The sequence below is a fragment of the Elephas maximus genome, chromosome 9, assembly GCF_024166365.1.
Source record: "Elephas maximus indicus isolate mEleMax1 chromosome 9, mEleMax1 primary haplotype, whole genome shotgun sequence".
In the NCBI taxonomy this organism is placed as follows: domain Eukaryota; kingdom Metazoa; phylum Chordata; class Mammalia; order Proboscidea; family Elephantidae; genus Elephas; species Elephas maximus.
The window spans coordinates 33,571,355-33,591,749 of NC_064827.1; the positions used below are offsets into that span (position 1 = coordinate 33,571,355).

A 20,395-nucleotide genomic window follows, 5' to 3' on the forward strand; every position below is an offset into this window, starting at 1 on the left:
GCTCAGAAACAAAGGGCACAGTAGCTCTCTTCCTTGTAACAAGGAGAACAGGACCAGACCAGGCAGTTGCTAAAAAGGTAAAAAACTATGCTAAAAAATACATGCACTGTGGTAGAAAGACATATTTCAGCTAAAATCTCAAATAAATCCAGTTTAATATTATTGCATAGGATACAAGCTCTTTAAGCTCTGAAGAGACTCTTCTGGTTCTCTGAGGCTCCCTCACTCCTTCCAGCTAGCTATACTCTATTAGAAGAAGAATAATATATGAGAGAATAGATAACAGGACTTAGATTTATTTTTAGAAAATGAAAAAGAGAAAGAAAGCGTGAAAGATCCCTGGCCTGAGCAGCATGACTCCTGACTATGGAATGCCACTCCCTGACCCATGCTGAATGGGAAAGCAGAGGGATGGCCAAAGGACTTGCCAGCTCACAAGAAACAGCAGCAGTAAATCCAACACATTACATTTAATCAGCCCGAACAGACTAGATGAGGTGGCCAGTTGTAGGGGGAGGTTTTCTTGGCAAGCAAATTAGTACTAGCAGTACTAGTATGGGACCAGCAGCTAGAAAGGTCTAGAGATTCAGAGTATGTCAATGAAGAAGGAAATGAGAAGGCAGCAGGCTTAGGAAAAGCTCCAACCACCATGATTTACACAAACTTTAAAAAGAAACGAAGGTCTACTTGCTTGGCTTAGAATTTTTATCTAAATTCAATAAGGAATTTACTCCATATACGCTTATCTTAGACACCCCCTGTCACTTTACCTTTCCTATTTAAGCTATAGCCATTACACATTATTACCACCTGATGGCTGAATAACAAAATTGTAGGGTTTTATTTTTTCATTTCAAGTAAAGGGAATAAATTCATTTTAAAAGCCATGAGTATAAAGACGAAACAGCAGAATGATAGGGAAGCACATCCTTTTGGTTATCTACTAGGTCCTATTGAGAAAAACCCGTGGGGCTTAGCGACTCTATTAGAAAAGCATCAGATTAGCAATGAAATGGGCTCTACACAGGCTAAGTCACCTAAACTGATGGTCCTCAAATTTGAGTATGCATCAGAATAACCTGAAGGGCTTGGTAAAGCATCCCACCCCCAGAGTTTTATTCAGTAGGTTGGGAGGCGGGGAGGAATCTGCCTTTCTAGCAAGGTTCCAGGAGGGTGCTGATGCTGCAGGTGCCGGACACACTGGAAAACCCCTGATTAGCCCACAAGGGGTGCACTCAGGGTGGACTCTCAGTTAAGAGATGGGCTTTCTGTATCACAGGTGAAATCCACTCTCACTTTACCAAATTCTCGTTAAAAAGGAGTGTTAAAAAGTATGCAGGATATGGACAAAATCAAAGGGCACTGCTGTTACTTTAAAAGAATTTATCTGGACTGGGATTTACTATTTAACCCCATTATCAGTCTGTGCTCTGACACAGTGTGGTAGCTTGTTTAAAGAGGATTAGGAAAGAAGTAATATGGCTAAGAAGAAAGACTGCATTTTATAAACTCTCACTTGCCTAAATTTTCCCTACAGCAAAGCCTGCAGGCCGTTCTCACAAGCATGTATATGGAGGCAGGTGTCTCTCTACCCAGAATTCTAGGGGCGGTGCTGCCTACAAAGCCAATTAACAGAATGGAGGGCCTGTTTCTAATCAAATTCAAATCAACTCAAGTAATTTTCATTTGAAGAATTAAAAACTTGGCCCGACTTTTTATTCTGTGGTTATTTTACTGCTTTCTTTTAAATAAACTTTCAGATATTGTAATATACATCTCCAGTGGTGTTGTAAGAAAAAGAGTAAGAAGAGGAAGGAGAGAGAAAAAGAAGTATGGGGGCGGAAGGCAAAAAAAAAGAGAAAACCTACTTTTTAAAAATTCCACTAAATCTCAGGGTGGCTGCTTGAGCAAACGGCTCTACAGGTGAGATTTTTTCCTCCTCACCACATTCCTGTATTTTCTAAACGCTTTAAAATGAACTTGTATTGCTCTGATAATAAATACCCGTACTTCATTTTTAGAATCCATATTCAAGTCTATAGCTAGCTTTCCTTAACTAAAACTTTAGCCGAAGGCGTTCCTTACTCGCACAATTTCTAATAAGCATATTAGTCTTCTCATTTAGTTTTGTTAAAAGTTAAATTAGGCATAAAATAAATTTTAACGTTCAAAATGTCTTATTCTCATACATGTCCAGACATCACAACCCGGGCCTGAGAAACAGCGTTAACAGCAATTACCAGTTTGGATATAGTGTAATCCTCCCTCGGAGAACCAGCTGCCTATTGCTGCACTCAACTCTGCTTTTTTACAAAAGATTGTTTATCGGTACTTTATAAGGAAGACGGGGGCTGTTTTCACACAGCGGTTTGGAAATGATTATAGCATCTGTAAATTTATTACAAGCCATGAAACAGGCTGCAAACCTGCACCTTCGGGGTGGAAATGACTCAAGCTCACTCACTACGCTCCACAATCTATTTTTGTCCATGCATATTTATGAACAATTCCAGCAGAAAATTGCATTTTCTGGCCCACATACACCTCTGATGTATTCTAGAGCCAAGACTGCTGTATCAGAAGGGACAATATTTCACCAGCTACCAGCTGGAGAGAATATTTCACAAGCTACCATCCTGAGTGGATGCCTACTTACCAGTGACTTGGTCAACAAGAATACGGGAAGTAATAATGCGTCCGTATTGTGAAAAAAGCTGTTCCAACTCCTTCTGGGTCATTGTCTTCGGAAGTCCACTGACATACAAATTTGCATCTCTGATAGAAGCTGAACTTGGGCGAGCATAGGAAACCTGGAAAAGGGAAATAAAATCAGACGTGCATACACTCAGTCCCCTCTGTTCAATAACTCAAGGACTGCCTGAGTCAGCAGATTTTCTGTAAGTAACATATGGTCATGGAAGTTAAAGCAAGCCTGGCTCTAACGTCTTTACTCATTTGGGTCAGATTCAAGGGAAGTGGTGTTCCCTGACTGGAGAGAGTATTTACCCCTCAAGGGTTGTGAGTTCTTGTAACAGACCAAGGGTTCATATAAGCACAGTCTACTCCTAGCATTAGGTTATCTTCACTGGGACCAACTCCCCAAACTAGGAATTCTGACTCAGTTATTCTAAGCTTTGTTTTTGTTGTTAGCTACCGTGGAGTCGGCCCCTGCCTCATGGCGACCCCAGGCACAAGAGGATCAGACCACGGTGACCCCTGCCTCATGGCGACCCCAGGCACAAGAGGATCAGACCACGGTGACCCCTGCCTCATGGAGACCCCAGGCACAAGAGGATCAGACCACGGTGACCCCTGCCTCATGGCGACCCCAGGCACAAGAGGATCAGACCACGGTGACCCCTGCCTCATGGCGACCCCAGGCACAAGAAGATCAGACCACGGTGACCCCTGCCTCATGGCGACCCCAGGCACAAGAGGATCAGACCACGGTGACCCCTGCCTCATGGTGACCCCAGGCACAAGAAGATCAGACCACAGTGACCCAGAGGGCTTTCACTGGGCTGATTTTCAGAAGTAGGTCACCAGGTCTTTCTTCCTAGTTCTAAGCTTAACGAGTCTGAATTCATCTCACTCACATTTCTGTAACCTTTTTTCCAGCCTCTTCCATCTCTAGGGGTGGTGATACCACAACTCTAAAAAAAATTTACACTATTGTAAATCCATCCTTTTAATTTATCCCAAAGAACTTTCTAGTTTCCATAAATTCCCAGAAACTTAAATATGTGGATGCATTATATCCCCCATTATCCTTTGTCTACTGTCTTCTTGTTTACAAGTCTTTTTAGCCTTGATTTTCAATTATATCCTCTTATTGGCTTTACCTGTCATTTTATGTACCCTTCCTAGCTTCCTGCTTTTTCAGATATAGTGTCCACAATACCACAAGGATGGAAGATAAAATAAGTCTGCGTGTCTTTATAATCCTTCTTCATGTAATAAACTTCCTGTGAGAAAGACTCTGTCTCATTCGTCACTGCATCCTCAGAGTCTGCTCAATGCATTGCATGTGACAGACGCTAGAATATTTGCTGAGTAAAGCCTATACCACAGGCTTGCTGGAGCATAGCATTTAAGGGGCAGTTCACCAAGTCATCTAGATCTCTTGCTCTGATTGTAATCAATGGCTCTTTGGCTATAACCTATCTATGCCAATTTTTAGATAACTCCAAGTCTCAGAAGCTCTCCCTGACCACATTCCCTTTGTTTAACTATAAACTCTCCTTGACTAGTCAACTGCAAGGACAGAAATTACATTATGTATCTTATCTGCATCTTACATACTTTGGACATGTTGTCAGATGGGATCAGTCCCTGGAGAAGGACATCACGATTGGTAAAGTACAGGGTCAGCAGAAAAGAGGAAGAGCCTCAATGAGATGGACTGACACAGTGTATGCAACAATGGGCTCAAGCATACCAATGACTGTGAGGATGGCACAGGACTGAGCAGTGTTTCGTTCTATTGAACACGGGGTTACTATGAGTCAGAACCAACTTGACAGCACCTAACAACAAACAACAACCTTATTTTCCAGGTCATTCGTAAAAAAGACTAACGGGTCTAACTCTGGGACCCATTGCTGTGGTACTGTGAAATATTTACTTCTGCCTGCTCATTTTATTCATCAGTGCCTACCTTTAATCCGGTTCACTGATATTACCAAAATAATAATAATAAATTCTAATTTACACTAGTATTTAAACAGCTTTTGGTATGGGACACCAAATATTTTCTGCATGGTTTAAATTATGCCCCCAGCTGTCTATATGAGCACTTTTTTTTTTTCCAGGAAAAAAAAAAAGTAAGTCAGGTCTTACACTACCTCAGAGAGATCTTGCTATTTTTTTTTACCTCTGTATCAAAATAGTGTTAACATTACGCCACCCTTTATTTAACCAAATTACTCATTAACAAATGAAAATACATCTGTTGTTTCTAAGTTTATAATTTGGAAGTAACATTATTAGCACTGTCCTGTCCTACAGAATCCTACAGAAACAAGGAATTTGAAAAAGTGTTGGAGAGAAGAGAACTATTCACATATATATTTTTTTCCTTTATGCCTAAGCACTTAAGGACAATGAAGATGGGGGAACTTAAATGTAAGTGAAAAATAAGAAATGAAAGAAAATTTCAAAGTGATCACCAAAATCTTTTAAACAGAACCTATTCTTGGGGCTATTAGGAACTGATGTAACGAAAGGCCCCTGAATTACACATGCATTCGATGATGCGAACACATGAATATCCATTTTCTTTTTTTAGAGCACAACTCTCAATTATCTGGGGAAGCTAAAATCACCAGGACTTTGATCCTCACTGAGATCTGGGACACTACCGCTTATTTCAGTGGTTCTCAACCAGATCATGTGGCTTAAGTCCCTTTACAAAGAGTCAGTTCCCATGGGCAACAGGTAAGCATCCACAGGTTCTCAGCTTCCGATGACTAATGAAACAGGATGGGTCAGGCAGGCAGCCTCTATAAGGAGCTCAAGCATGGCGTGGGGCAGTGTAACAGTGGTTAAAGGTGAAGGCTCTCCAATCAAACAGGCTGAGCTTAAACTAGGCTCAGTTTATTGCCGGCTCTGTGAACCCAGGCAAACTCTTCTGGCCTATTTCCCCATAAATAGTACTTTCTTCGTATAGTTTTAGGAATGATCCGTTATTTGCATGTAAGGCTTAGCACAGAGCCTAAAACCTAGGTGTCTACATTATGTTATCTACCTCTACATGAATCTGTAAAAGTAGGTAAAGACCCAGGCTATTAAAGATGGAAGTCATCTGAGTCCATCACTGTATTCCAGAATAATTTACTCACACGGTGGCATTCCCTGCTTTGTGTATTTCAGATCAGTGTGAGCTGACATCCACTCGATGGCAGTGGGTTTTTTGGTTTGGTGTGTGATGTTTTTAAAAAAGTTAGCCTAAAATATATTTAGGAATATGGATTTAAATTTAGTTCTTCTACAAAAGCTTTGAAAACATACTTGGGTCAGTTATCTGTTTGGTTTTTCAATGTCCAGTCTTCAGTCTCATTGCTTCTTTAATTCGAAGATGCTTCAAGAACAGTCACAAACCTTCTCAAAACAGTATTTTTCAGTAATTTTGACAAGAAAACGGATTTTCCATTACCATAGGCAGAACAGATGTGACTAGGTTACATACAAACTCACAGTGGTAACAAACAATGTTTACATTTAACTTATATTTAGGAGCTAGAGTATGGATTACACCTCAACATAAAGAAAACAAAAATCCTCACAACTGGACAAATAAGCAACATCACGATAAACGGAGAAAAGACTGAAGTTGTCAAGGATTTCATTTGACTTGGATCCATGATCAACATCCATGGAAGCTGCAGTCAAGAAATCAAAAGATGCATTGCACTGGGCAAATCTGCTGCAAAGGACCTCTTCAAAGTGTTGAAAAGCAAAGATGTCACCTTGAAGACTAAGGTGCACCTGACCCAAGCCATTGTATTTTCAATTGCATCATATGCATGTGAAAGCCGGACAATGAATAAGGAAGACCAAAGAAGCACTGACGTCTTTGAATTGTGGTGTTGGCGAAGAATATTGAATATACCATGGACTGCCAAAAGAACAAACAAATCTGCTTTGGAAGAAGTGTAACCAGAATGCTCCTTAGAAGCAAGGACGGCGAGACTGCGTCTTACATACTTTGGACATGTCGTCAGGAGGGATCGGTCCCTGGAGAAGGACATCATGCTTGGCAAAGTACAGGGTCAGCGAAAAACAGAAAGACCCTCAACAAGATGGACTGGCACAGTGGCTGCAACAATGGGCTCAAGCATAACGATGACTGCAAGGATGGTGCAGGACGGGGCAGTGTTTTGTTCTGTTGTACAGAGTTGCTCTGAGTTGGAACCAACTCGATGGCACCTAACAAGTAGAACTTGACTGTTTACAAAGCATTTTCAAATATAGGTATCCCCTGCTTTTTGAAACTTCACCTCATGCCACTTTGCTTTTATGAAAGACCAACAACAGCACGTGTTTTCACTAACCGAAAGAAACCTGAAGAGGAGTTTCGCTTTTATGAAAAAAAGGCAAAGAGGGGAAAGTGTTCAGCATTTGTTTTACAGGGAGCCTCTGAAGTGTCAGCACGCACCCTGAGCAGCTAAGAGTGGTGTCACCAAGCTGCTTTCCCAAGAACTACTCTCAACATCTCAGTATCAAGCCGCCATGGCTTTGAATGGTGTCTGTAAGCATCTGTGCTTTATCTCCAGTTTATTTTGCGCATCCGTTAAGCAAGATGTTTCCTAACGTATCAGAAAAGCCTCAGAGAGCTCATAAGCGTTTTATGTGTTATTTGGTATGATCTGGTAGGCTATTTTTTGGGTCTGGGAACACTCAAAAATTTTTCCCAGATAAATTACTGTAATGGTAATTGCATCTTTACTTTATGCCCTTTTGGCTTATGAAAGGTTTCACAGGAACGCATAGCGGGGAAACCTGTATAGCATTTTGTGTCTCACAACAACCCTGGGAGGTATGTAAGGCCCACATTAATATTTTGCAGCTGGAGAAACAGGCATAGACAAGGAAAATACACACCTAAGCTTCTACAAAACTAGTGCATTCTGGACTCAAACTCAGATCTTCTGGCTCCAGGTTCTTGTCTCTTTGTCCAGTATTCTTTCCACAATAAAACACAGTAATTGCTTATCAGTTCACTTGGTCTGAGAGTTTAGGAAAATTAAATAATCTTGGCTGTTTCTTTAACACACAATGTACACACATAATACACAGAAATTAAGTGAGTCAGTAGAAAACAGGATGGCTGCAGAAATTATAGTTATTTTATTTTACTCTCTATTAAGTTTTTTTAAGTAACTTTTCCTAAAGGAAGGTGAGTGGCCACTAATTGAGATTAACTGGAGAAACTACACATCATAATTAGGATTTTGAAATCAGTTTTATTAGTAATTCTCAGAATATAATTAAAGGAGCAATCTCTCCCCACTTCCAGGAAACAAAAATTTAAGGAGGGGCAACTGCCCTTCCCCAGGCCAAGGTGCCCCTTCTCACCCCTCACCCTTTATTTTCCTGGGATTAAAGCAGCCCCTCTTCCCCGGCTCCATTACGGATGTGACTGTCATCAACACCCTCCCTTCCAAGGAAAGAAAAAAACCTTTCTTCTTCCATCTCAAAGGATTAAAACAGAAAATGCACTCAGACGAAAAGTGGCAAGAAGGTCTGCAGTTGGATAAAGAAGGGTTGCAGTTTGGAGATCCCAAATTCATTTCCAGACCGCATTTGTGTATCTGACAATTACCAGCAACCTTTCTTCATTCTGATTTCCCCATCAATGTGGAGCTCCTAGTGGTGGCCCTGCTTCAATGCTCACACGGAATGCCATGTTGGGACTATCTTCAGCCTCTAATGTTAAGTCTATACGGCTCTTCAAGACTAAGCTCCCCCAGAAAGGGTATGTTTCATGACAAATTCTGTTCCTAGAACTACTTCAATACAGTGAACCTCCAGCATTATTTCTCAGTGGGGTCAAAATAACACCTTCCTTCACCAAGCGCTACCTGTTCTCCAGTCTACACTCACCGGATCAATAGCTGGATTCTGATTTTAAATTTCCACTGCCATTTAAACAGGCGAATATATAATGCCTGAGGAGCAAGGTTATGAAATGTCAAAACTACTAAGTGAAGAATCTAATTTAAGAGGCAGCCAGAGAGTCTGCAATTTAAATATTTAAAGATGATACCGGGAGTACAACACGGAACACCAACCTACTCCAACAACAGCAATTTAAAACTCAGGTTTATTCTGAAATTTCTCACAACCCTACAAGCGATATAATCAACAAAGACAAGCAATACTGAGATCATTTGAGGTGAAAGGAGGCAGTTAGATGGGAGAAAAATAAATACTCTAGCCAATGGTTTCTGAAATTGTTCTTCACAAATGAGATCAGACTGGACAAAATAGAGATAAAAATATATTTATCAAAGTAATTAGGTCTCTAACATGGAATAGCTTGAAACACAGTATATTCCTTGTAATTAAAAACTCATTTCTTCATCAGCTAAGCTAAAAATAATTATACATTAAATGTACAAAGAAAAGTAACATATACTAAGAATGGGCTATCAAAACACCAGATGATCAAGATACACAGAATTAAAAGGAACAAAAACGTCTTATGGATAAGGATGAGTATTTTATTATATGTACCCAGTAAAGTTGAAAATGCTAGTACATCACTTTCAAACCAAGTCAACCTAAACGCCTCTGTCTAAAAATACAACTGCTCTCGCCTCTATGATTCATCAACAGAGACATCAGTGAGAGTGGGCACTAAGACCAACAGATTAAAGTGATAAAGCCCGTAAATGAACTAAGCAATTCCTTTTTTTTTCCCAAAAACTAAGGACATTTGAAAAATCACCCACTGACAAGATCACCACTGAACCACTTTTATCACTTGCCAATTACTGACCCAAGACTACAAACATTAAACCTGAAGAATTAAATGCTTGCCACTCCAAATCTTTTTTTAAAAGCTCCCACCTCTCCAGAGCTGAAAGGAGTGGACAAGGTCACAGTTATGCCTATTTAAACTGAGAGTTAATTGCTGTTGATATCAAAAAATGGAGTCTTGATGGGACTGTTTGAAAAATGACACTATCACTAAATAAAGGTTAGCTCTGGGTCTGGTAGGCAGTAGGAAAGTCTTGTAACAACATCAAGGCTTTAAAGACAGTTGGTCTATTAGACTCTTCAAAAGAGCTCAGAAGTGAAGTGCTCAGAAGGGTGTGACCTCTAGCCACAGTTCAGGCAGCAGACCTCAAAATTCACCCCCCAAAAGCAGTTTGATCTGCTTTTAAACGCAAACCCTACCAGGAATAGGTCTCAAACACACATCAAGGCATATGGATATCACGGTCTAGGGTTAAGTTTTGCATAAGGAGAAGCATGTTTCACAATGGGTTGCAATTAAGTAATCCCAAGAGAACAAAGCACGTGGACATAAATCCACGAGGAATTAATGATTAGCTCCTGCAGAGGTGCCAGAGTTGAATATCCACATACTTAGAGAAAATAATCACATCTAACAAGAAGGCTTAGAAAAGGTATTACAGATTAAGACTGTTACCTAATAGGTATTCCAAGATATGGAATTTAGAAAACTGCATCAGTAGAAAATACATATGTAAACTCAAATTTTACTTAAATGGGTTTGTTAACTATATAAAGCCAGAAGCTCAACGATACCATAGAACACATTTGATCATGTTAATCCCTGCTTAAAATCCTTCAGGGACTCCCTGATGCTTTAACATTAACTTTCAAATCACGCTCAGGGAACTGACTACCTTTTCTATATAAACACACACAACCTTCAGGAGATTCCCCAAGCTTCCTGCTCTCACTTCCCTGTATCTGTATAAGCTGCTCTTGCCACTCATCTACATTTTAGTCATTTGAGCCCACGCATGGGTATCATCTGCTCCCTAAGGTGGGTTCTCATCAGTCCTCACCACTCTGTTCTGTTAGACCCCTCTCGTTCTACCCACACTGCATCATATGCATTGTTCTCTTAAAATATTTGCCAAATCAAGATGTATTCATCTGTTACCCTGCCTTGTGACTGGCTGAACTCCTTAAAATGAGAAACCTTATCTTCATCCTACTTTGTACCCCTGAGGGCCTATCACACACTTATTGTAATGAAGATAGTTTGTAACTGTATGCTAGTTTGAGAGCTTATTTTTGTAATCTCATCTAAAATGTTAGAGAGGCCACAATCGGCTTTGTAACAGTCTAAAACCCCTATACATGATGGTCCTTTATGCACAGACCAGGCTGAAGATTCCTTTAAACATTTCAAAAAATTAAGTTTCCTTTTTCAAATTCAGCATTCAAATCCTAAAAGCAACATTATCTTTCACAGAATATATTGCTTAGAAAACAAAAAACTTACTTTTGGAGTAAAAAGAAAATTTTAGAGATCATCCAGTCCAATTTCTTTATTTCTAGAAAATAGTAAGACTGAGGAGCAGAGAGGCAAAATGACTTGCCAAAAGACACACAGCAAAAGACCTGGCGTCTTGACTCTTCATCAAGGGGTTCTCCATTATAGCACTGGCTGTGACATGCAATTCTTTGAAATTATGAAAGTTATTTAGCAAAATGACAGTTACTGGAAATATGATCAGACAGTTACAAGGATGTATTTGAGAAATGCAAGAAGATAACCTTAGCTTTTCTAAATAAAGTATTATATACATATAAGGAAATCTGAAAAACCCATCCAAATAAGTCATTCTCTCAGGGCAGTTACTGTATATTTTCTATTAGTAATGCCTGATAATTATTTGGAATATGCCTGATAAAAATATAATTATTTGGGGAGGGAGAAAAAAAAAAAATCCCGAGACTAGTGTATTATCAATTAAATCAAAATGTACCTAGACTAGTCAGAATCTTTTTGGTATTAAAGCGCCTATTATTTTTAAGTTACACACCATTTAACAAGGAAAACATCAACTGGTTGTTTTACACTAGAGAGACTTCACAGCATTTTCAAGTTTTAGAGCAACATCACTGAATAAGCTCAAGTAGCTGATTCTTAGATTCGACATAAACATGAAGCCAAGAATAAGTGATGTCATATGAATAAGTGATCATATATGATACTGTTAAAGCCAATAATAAAACTACTGAATAGCCAAAGAAAAATAAAAGAATGTTGGTTATAAGATTTGTATTAACCAACTAACCATAAAGTGGAAACCTGACAAATTAGATTTCCTTTTTCAGACATCTTAAGCTCAGCCTCTGAAAAACTACACTGAGTAAAAAGAAAAAAAGAAAAAAAAAAAAAACACTGAGTAGGGTTTATTAAATGCTACCAAACAGTTCCATCCATGTGCATCAATTAAACAAGGGTCCAAATAGGCTGTCCTAACAGACATCTTTATTTTTTATTAAAGTATCACAGTTGGCAGGCATATTTATCTCACTATAGCCTAGAGGCTGTAGCTGCCTTCTAATTGTTGTTTTGGCTTGGTGGTAGTACACAGATGGTTGGACAAGGAGGTTTCATACTGGTTAAGACAAACAGGGATTACGTGGTAGAGATATTCTTAAACTACAACTCAGAGAGACCACAAATGCCTTTCATATTCCTCAATATCTCTTCACATAAAGAATTTAACAAAAATAAAACACTAGTTGAGCAACAACAGTGGACAAGGCATTGAGGGAGGTGGGGGAATTTAAATCAAATCCATTACTGCAGTGGTGATGGACTAGTCATTCCAAGGTCTAAGCAGGCACCTGTCACTCAGAATGTTTCATATTCCATTTCCAATCTCATAACTACACTTAGCACATTAAAATTTTAGTAAGTGATTAGATTAAAGTGGTATGAAGAAAAAAAAAAGCTGATGGAAGCTTCGGGCTGTAACCACGAAAGAGTCCATTCCTACTCTCTGAATCAGGAGATTCTCAATAGTACTTAAGAAAGTTGATGCACTGATTTTAACATTGAAAATGAGAAATGAGTCTGTATTTAATTGGCCACATAATCTTCAGGAATATTAAGTAATATCAACAGACTAGAACTGAGGCAGGCATAAGCTGGTTTAGTTCTACGTCAAAAAACTTGTAAAAGATAGAGAATGCAAATATTATTATACCTTCTGGCCACAACAGAGCCTACTACAAAGGCTTCAGTGAAGTCCTGGCCAGATGTCAATGCATGGCCTTGAGCTCTCCAAAGTTAAGAAAGAGCAAAAATATAGGACACAGAGTCGCACAGAGCAGGGTCTAGATCTTGGCTCTGTCACTTACCAGCTGTATCACTCTGAAATAATGTCCTTGGGTCCTCTGAAGCCTTGATTTCTTTACTTGTAATTTGATGGTAATGATAGTGCACACTCACCTCATGGGGGCCTTATGAGAATGAAATGGAATAATCCACATAAAACTGTCAGCACACAGCTAGAAAACCATAATAATACAATGCTTTAATTGTAATATACATACATGCATGTGTATACACACAGACACACACACAAAAACCCAAACCTATTGCTGATGAATCCTGTCCGACTCATGGCGACCCCACGCCTTACAGAGCAGAACTGCTCCACAGGACCTTCTTGGCTATATTTTTTATGGAAGCAGATCGCCAGGCCTTTTTTCTGTGGTACTGATCGGTGGGTCTGAAGCAGCAACCTTTAGGTTAGTAATCGAGCACAAGCCATCTGCACTACCCAGGAACTGTATCGTAACACTACAGATAATGATCACATGTATCATTTGTCAAGGCGTTACCATGTACCAGGCACTGTTCTGGGTATGTCACATATATTAATTCATTTGGTCCCCAAAACAAGCCTATGAATTAGGTATAATCATCATCACCCCAATTTATGGAGGAAAAACTTAGATTCTCTCTGAGTTAAGGTAAGAAGACAAAGAGAGGGAGATTTGGCACAAGGAAGATGTATGCATTTTCAACAGGAAAATAGTTCAAGGATTAAATAAGCATAGCTTCCTCTAAATCCATGGCAATTATTATTGACACTAACTCTTGAATATGACAGGTATTTTGTAAGATTATGACAGATAAGTATTGGAAAGCCTGAAGCTTGGTTGAATGTCTTACGGAGGGCCAACATACAACATCTTTAAATGAACTGACAGGAAAAGCTCAAATTAATTTTATTTCTCCAATATAACTATTACGTACATATTAAATCCTCCCACTTCCTCATTCTCTCTCACAGAGATCTCTGTTAGAGTCCAAACCCAATAAAGTGAGATACAAAGTGAGAAACAGGATACATTTTGGGGAGGCAGTTGGAAGAAATGATTAATGGACTGCATGAAAAATCATTTAACTTCTAGTAGATAAAGGTTATTTGGATGGGTTAGGAGTCACCATGCAACCAGGAGCCCAATGACTCAATTTTAGTTTCCTGTTTGGAATAACATAATGACCTCGCGCTTTCTGCAGTCTATAAAAAAATATTAAGGAGGCAATACTAACAGGTAGTACTGTAAATTTTTCACTTCAGATACTTTCACTAAATATACTAAGACATTAAAACCAAAAACCAAACCAGTTGCAGAGTCAATTCCGACTCATGGTGACTCCGTGTGTTTCAAAGAACTTCACTTCATAGAGTTTTCAGTGGTTGTGACCTCTTGGAAATACATCGCCAGGCCATTCTTCTGAGGCACCCTGGGTGGACTGGAACCACCAACCTTTCTGTTAGTAGCCAAAGGATGAACTGTTTGAGCCACCCACAGCCTCCCACTAAGACATTAAAAAAAAATACCTGTTGTCATCGAGTTGATTCTGACTCACAGCAAACCTAAGGACAGAGTAGAAGTGGCCCCAGAGAATTTCCAAGGAGCGCCTGGTGGATTCAAACTGCCAACCTTTTGGTTAGCAGCCGTAGTACTTAACCATTACGCCACAAAGAAGGTAAAAAGGAGCCCTCCTGGCACAGAGGTTAAGTGCTTGGCTGCTAACCGAAAGGTTGGCTGTTTAAACCCCCTAGCTGCTCCATGGCAAAGACGTGGCAGTCTGCCTCTGTAAGGATTACAGCCTTGTAAACCCTATGGGACAGTTCTACGCTGTCCTATAGAGTCACTATGAGTTGGGATTGACTTGACAGCAACAGGTTTGTTTTTTTTTTAAAAGAATGGAAACCTCAAGACTCAGGTTCCTGTCCCTGGGGTTTCTTCAATACTGCCCTGCCAGAGCAGCGACTGCCTTGAAGCCTCCCTCCCACGGTTAACAGCTCTGCAATTCACTTACAACGCTTTTACTAGGTTTTAAGTTCCTGGAGGGTTGAAATTAATTCTTGTACTTATGCCTACCTTTTTTTTTTTTTTTTTCATAGTCCTGCCCACCAAGTAGGCACTCTAATACCTGTTGAATGGGTATACTCCATGGTCTCGTGCAGGGGCTATTTCTGAAGTACCATATCTAGTATGTCTAAGGCACTGTCAACAGACTCATACCCTGAGTTAGAAAGTTAAACCTAAGGAAGGACTATACATTACCAAGTATAAATAAACTGGAATTGTTTAAGATAAAAGTCAACTAGTACTGGCTGGTACTGTGTAAAGATTCTCATCAAGCTAATTTTAGTGGTTTATCCATCCTACAGCTTTCACACGCTCTTCATCTAAGGTCAGAGAGAGAGAAGAATATAGGAAAGAGAGACAGATGACAAAGACACAGGCTGGTGGACATTATGCAGAAACTTTCACATAAAAGATAACAGTAGTTCAACCTTCATTTAATGTAGGAACGAAAAAGCAGCAAACAAGTCCTTTATTCATTCTTCATTCTACCACATCTTCAGTACAGTAACAGTCATCAGGAAGTGACAGAATGTTGCTTCATATATATCTAACCACCCACCCAAGATTAACCATGGTTAAAGAAAATATCTCTAGCAAAAATTAAAATCACTTTTAATTTCACTTAAATTGTGAGTCTGTCCCTCTTTGAGCACATAAAGCATGTCTTCACTGTTCTTTGTTAGCCAATACAGAGCTGTTAGTTGCCGTGGAGTTAGGCCCCAACTCATAGAGATCCCATGCACAATGGAATCAGACAAGATGTTGCGACCCAAAGGGTTTTTATCAGCTGATTTTTCACAAGTAGATAGATCTCCAGTTCTTTCTTCCCAGTCTTAGTCTGGAAGCTCCTCTGAAACCTGTTCAGCACCACTGTTGTTGTTAGGTACCATCGAGTCAGTTCCAACTCACAGTGACCCTATGTACCACAGAAAAGAACACCGCCCGGTCCTGCACCATCCTTACAATCCTTTTTATGCGTGAGCCCATTGTTGTAGTCACTGTGTCAATCCATCTCTTTGAAGTCTTCCTCTTTTTCGCTGACCCAGATCTGTCAAGCATGATGTCCTTCTCCAGGGACTGATCCCTCCTGACAACACGTCCAAAGTATATAAGACACAGTCTCGCCATTCTTGCTGCTAAGGAGCATTCTGGTTGTACTTCTAAGACAGATTTGTTCGTTCTCTTGGCAGTCCATGGTATATTCAATATTCTTCGCCAACACAATTCAAAGATGTCAATTCTTCTTTGGTCTTCCTCATTCACTGTCCAGCTTTCACATGCATACGATGTGACTGAAAATACCAGGGCTTGGGTCAGGTGCACCTTAGTCTCTAAAGTGGCATCTTTGCTTTTCAACACTTTAAAGACGTCCTTTGCAGCAGATTTGCCCAGTGCAATGCATCTTTTGATTTCCTGGCTGCTGCTTCCATAGGTGTTGACTGTGGATCCAAGTAAAATAAAATCTTTGACAACTTCAATGTTTCCTCCATTTATGATGATGTGGCTTATTTGTCCAGTTGTGAGGATTTTTGTTTTATGTTGAGGTGTAATCCACACTGAAGGCTGTGGTCTTTGATCTTCATTAGTAAGTGCTTCAAGTCCTCTTTACTTTCAGCAAGCAAAATTGTGTCATTTGCATAATGCCTGTTGTTAATAAATCTTCTTCCCATCCTGATGCCAAGTTTTTCTTCATATAGTCCAGCTTCTCAGATTACGTGCTCAGCATACAGATTTAATGAATAGGTACAGAGAAAGGATACAACCCTGACGCACACCTTTCCTGACTTTAAGCCACTCAGTATCCCCTTGTTCTATCCAAACAACTGCCTCTTGATCTATGTAAAGGTTACTCATGAACACAATTAAGTGTTCTGGAAATCCCATTCTTCACAATATTATCCACAATTTGTTATGATCCACACAGTCGAATGCCTTTGCATAGTCAATAAAACACAGGTAAACATCCTTCTGGTATTCTCTGTTTTCAGCCAGGATCCATCTGACATCAGCAATGATATCCCTGGTTCCACGTCCTCTTCTGAATCCAGCCTGAATTTCTGGCAGTTCCCTATCAATATACTGCTGCAGCCGTTTTTGAATGATCTTCAGCAAAATTTTGCTTCCGTGTGATATTAATGATACTGTTCGATAATCTCCACATTCAGTTGGATCACCTTTCTTGGGAACAGGCATAAACATGGATCTCTTCCAGTTGGCTGGCCAGGTAGCTGTCTTCCAAATTTCTCGCATAGATGGGTGAGCACTTCCTGCACTGCATCCATTTGTTGAAACATATCAACTGACATTCTGTCAATTCCTGGAGCCTTGTTTTTTGCCAATGCCTTTAGAGCATCTTGGACTTCTTCCTTCAGTACCATCGGTTCCTGATCATATGCTGTCTCTTGAAATGGTTGAACATCAACTAATTCTTTTTGGTATAATGATTTTGTGTATTTCTTCCATCTTCTCTTGATGCTTCCTGAATCGTTTAGTATTTTCCCCATAGATTCCTTCACTATTGCAACTTGAGGCTTAAATTTTTTATTCAGTTCTTTCAGCTTGAGAAGCGCCGAATGTGTTCTTCCCTTTTGGTTTTCTACTTCCAGCCCTTTGTATGTGTCATTATAATACTTTGTCTTCTTGAGCCACCCTTTGAATTCTTCTGTTCAGCTCTTTTACTTCATCATTTCTTCCTTTTGCCTTAGCTGCTCGACATGCAAGAGCAAGTTTCAGAGTCTCCTCTGACATCCATCTTGGTCTTTTCTTTCTTTCTTTCTTTCTTCTCTTTTCAATGACCTCTTACTTTCTTCACGTAGGATGTCCTTTGACATCATTCCACAACTCATCTCATCTTCAGTCATTAGTGTTCAATGTGTCAAATCTATTCTTGAAATGGTTTCTAAATTCAGGTGGGATATGCTCGAGGTTGTACTTTGGCTCTTGTGGACCTGCTCTGATTTTGTTCAGTTTCAACCTGAACTTGCATATGCAGTCAGCCCCTGGCCTTTTCTGATATTGAGCTTTTCCATCGTCTCTTTCCACAGATGTAGTCGATTTGATTCCTGTGTATTCCATCTGGCAAGGTCCATGTGTATAGTCGCCATTTGTGTTGGTGAAAACAGGTATTTGCGATGAAGAAGTCGTTGGTCTCGCAAAATTCTATCATTCAATCTCCAGCATTGTTTCTATCACCAAGTCCATACTTCCCAACTACAGATCCTTTCTTTAAACTTTCTCATTCCAATCACCAGTAATTATCATTGCATCCTGACTGCGCGTTCAGTCAATTTCAGACTGCAGACGCTGATAAAAATCTTCATCTTTGGCCCTAGTGGTTGGTGCGTAAATTTGAATAACAGTCATATTAAGTGGTCTTCCTTGTAGGCGTATGGATATCATCCTATCACTGACAGCACTGTACTTCAGGAGAGATCTTGAAACGTTCTTTCTGATGTTCAGCATCATAGCAACAGCCAAGGCTCCACTGACAGATGAGTGGTGGTTGTGCGTGAGGCTCAGTGGCTGGGAATGAACCCAGGTCTCCTTCGTGGAAGGCAAGAATTCCACCACTAAGCCACCACTACCCCTTCAGCAGTAACAGAAAAACCTCCTCATTCAGAAATTATTACTAAAAAGTAAACATTCTGTGAGGTGGTCCAAAGACAAAAACCTCTGCTCTTAGAGAGCAGACCACCAAATAAGAAAGGCAATGCACATTAAAAACGCATTTTAATGACCCAATTAAATTTGGTAAAGGGTAACAGTCACAGGGCAGTGCAGGCAGTGTATGATCCAAAGGCAAAGAGGTAGGAGCTGGATTTCCATATTTAAGGATAAAGAGTCAGCTGAGCCAGAATAAATATTTCTGTAGAATACTGATCATACTGGACAGCAAGTTGGGGCAGACTCTAGGACCCTTAAATGTCAGGGTAAAGCTATTATGAGCAGGAGGTAGTGGTCTAAGTATTAGAAAGTATCACTTGAAAGAAGCAACCCTGGTGACATTGCGGTTAGCACTCGGCAGCTAACCAAAAGGTCAGGGGGACTCCACGAGAGAAGGATGTGGCAGTCTACTTCCGTGAAGATGTGCTGCCTTGGAAACCCCATGGGCAGTTCTACTCTGTCCTATAGGGTCACTATGGGTCTGAATCTACTTGACAGCAACGGGAGATCCTGTGATAGTAATGCATGAAAGGAAAATATGGAGGCAGTTGTCCCCTTATCAGCTGGGTGAGAATGGTCAAAATCAGTGTGGCTCATTGAAATACCTCTATGGTAAGTCTCCTTTTGTTCTGCGACTAGAAGAAAAACAGCTTCTTTACAGTATTAGTTCAGATACCCAAAAGTAGTCTTTGACCTATTTGTATACACATAATGAAAATATAATGATCCTATCACTGTATGTAAAATAAATACTTCACAGAGAAATCTCCTCTTGGTACCATTTGCAAATACCTTAAATGAGTCCCATAGGTCGCTGTGAATCTCTGTGGAACACGGAAGGTATGCATCAAAGAGCAAGTGAATTAATCTGTCCCAAAGTTATCCTGACAGTTCCTCTTATAAACTAGGTATGCACTAAAGGGAGGTAAATGCAAAATACGGAGCTAGGTATAGTCAAATTTTCCTACCAACTATTTTTGTAGAAGGTCATTACTTGATGTCATAAGAACACTTGATAGTTTTCAAATGTAAGTTTCTTCTAAAAGGCAAACATCACATAAAGGCCTCTGCACCTCTGATGAGACGTTTCTCCATCTATAACACCTTCATTCATTCTCTATCTGATAAGTCCTATTTTGTAAAACTCTGTCACCTCTGAAACCATCTTGGAGGCCCTACACAGCCAGTGACACATCCCTTTCCGTTGAACTCTGCATTCACGTATCATACATCCAAGTAACAGCAATATAAAGTAAGTGCCAACTCCCCTACTACACAATGACACCAAGGACAAGACTGCTTCCTGCCATATTTCAACACTGTTCCAACAGTAAACAAAGCTGACTGGCACACCCTAGGCTTCCAAAATGCTTGTGGACTTAATTACTCACAGATATTCCCTATCCAAGATTGCATGGCCACCGGAGAACATCATGCGTGGTTTTTTGTTTTTTTGTGTGTGCTTTAAGTGAAAGTTTACAAATCAAGTCAGTCTTTCATACAAAAATTTATATATGCCTTGCTATATATTCCTAGTTGTTCTTCCCCTAATGAGACAGCACACTCCTTCTCTCCACCCTCTATTTCTGTGTCCGTTCAGCCAGTTTCTGACCCCCTCTACCTTCTCATCTCCCCTCCAGACAGGAGCTGCCCACATAGTCTCTCTTGTGTCTACTTGATCCAAGAAGCTCACTCCTTACCAGTATAATTTTCTACCTTATAGTCCACTCCAATTCCTTCTGAACAAGACCTTCTGTTAGCCCAAGACAGGAATCACATGTATATTTTATTCAATACTGAACGGGTGACGGTAAGGTGACTAAGGGATACGTAGGTA

The 20,395-nt window shown here is 40.0% G+C and overlaps 1 protein-coding gene across 4 annotated transcripts in view; it reads right to left on the reverse strand.

The window, feature by feature from the left end:
- ELAVL2 (ELAV like RNA binding protein 2) overlaps nt 1–20,395 on the reverse strand; it is a 177,775-nt gene that overhangs the window by 14,430 nt on the left and 142,950 nt on the right. For all 4 annotated transcript variants that reach the window (XM_049896545.1, XM_049896544.1, XM_049896543.1 and 1 more), the window contains exon 4: nt 2,657–2,810. In XM_049896545.1, the coding sequence (XP_049752502.1) occupies nt 2,657–2,810 (154 nt within the window). The remainder of the gene's footprint in view (nt 1–2,656; nt 2,811–20,395) is intronic.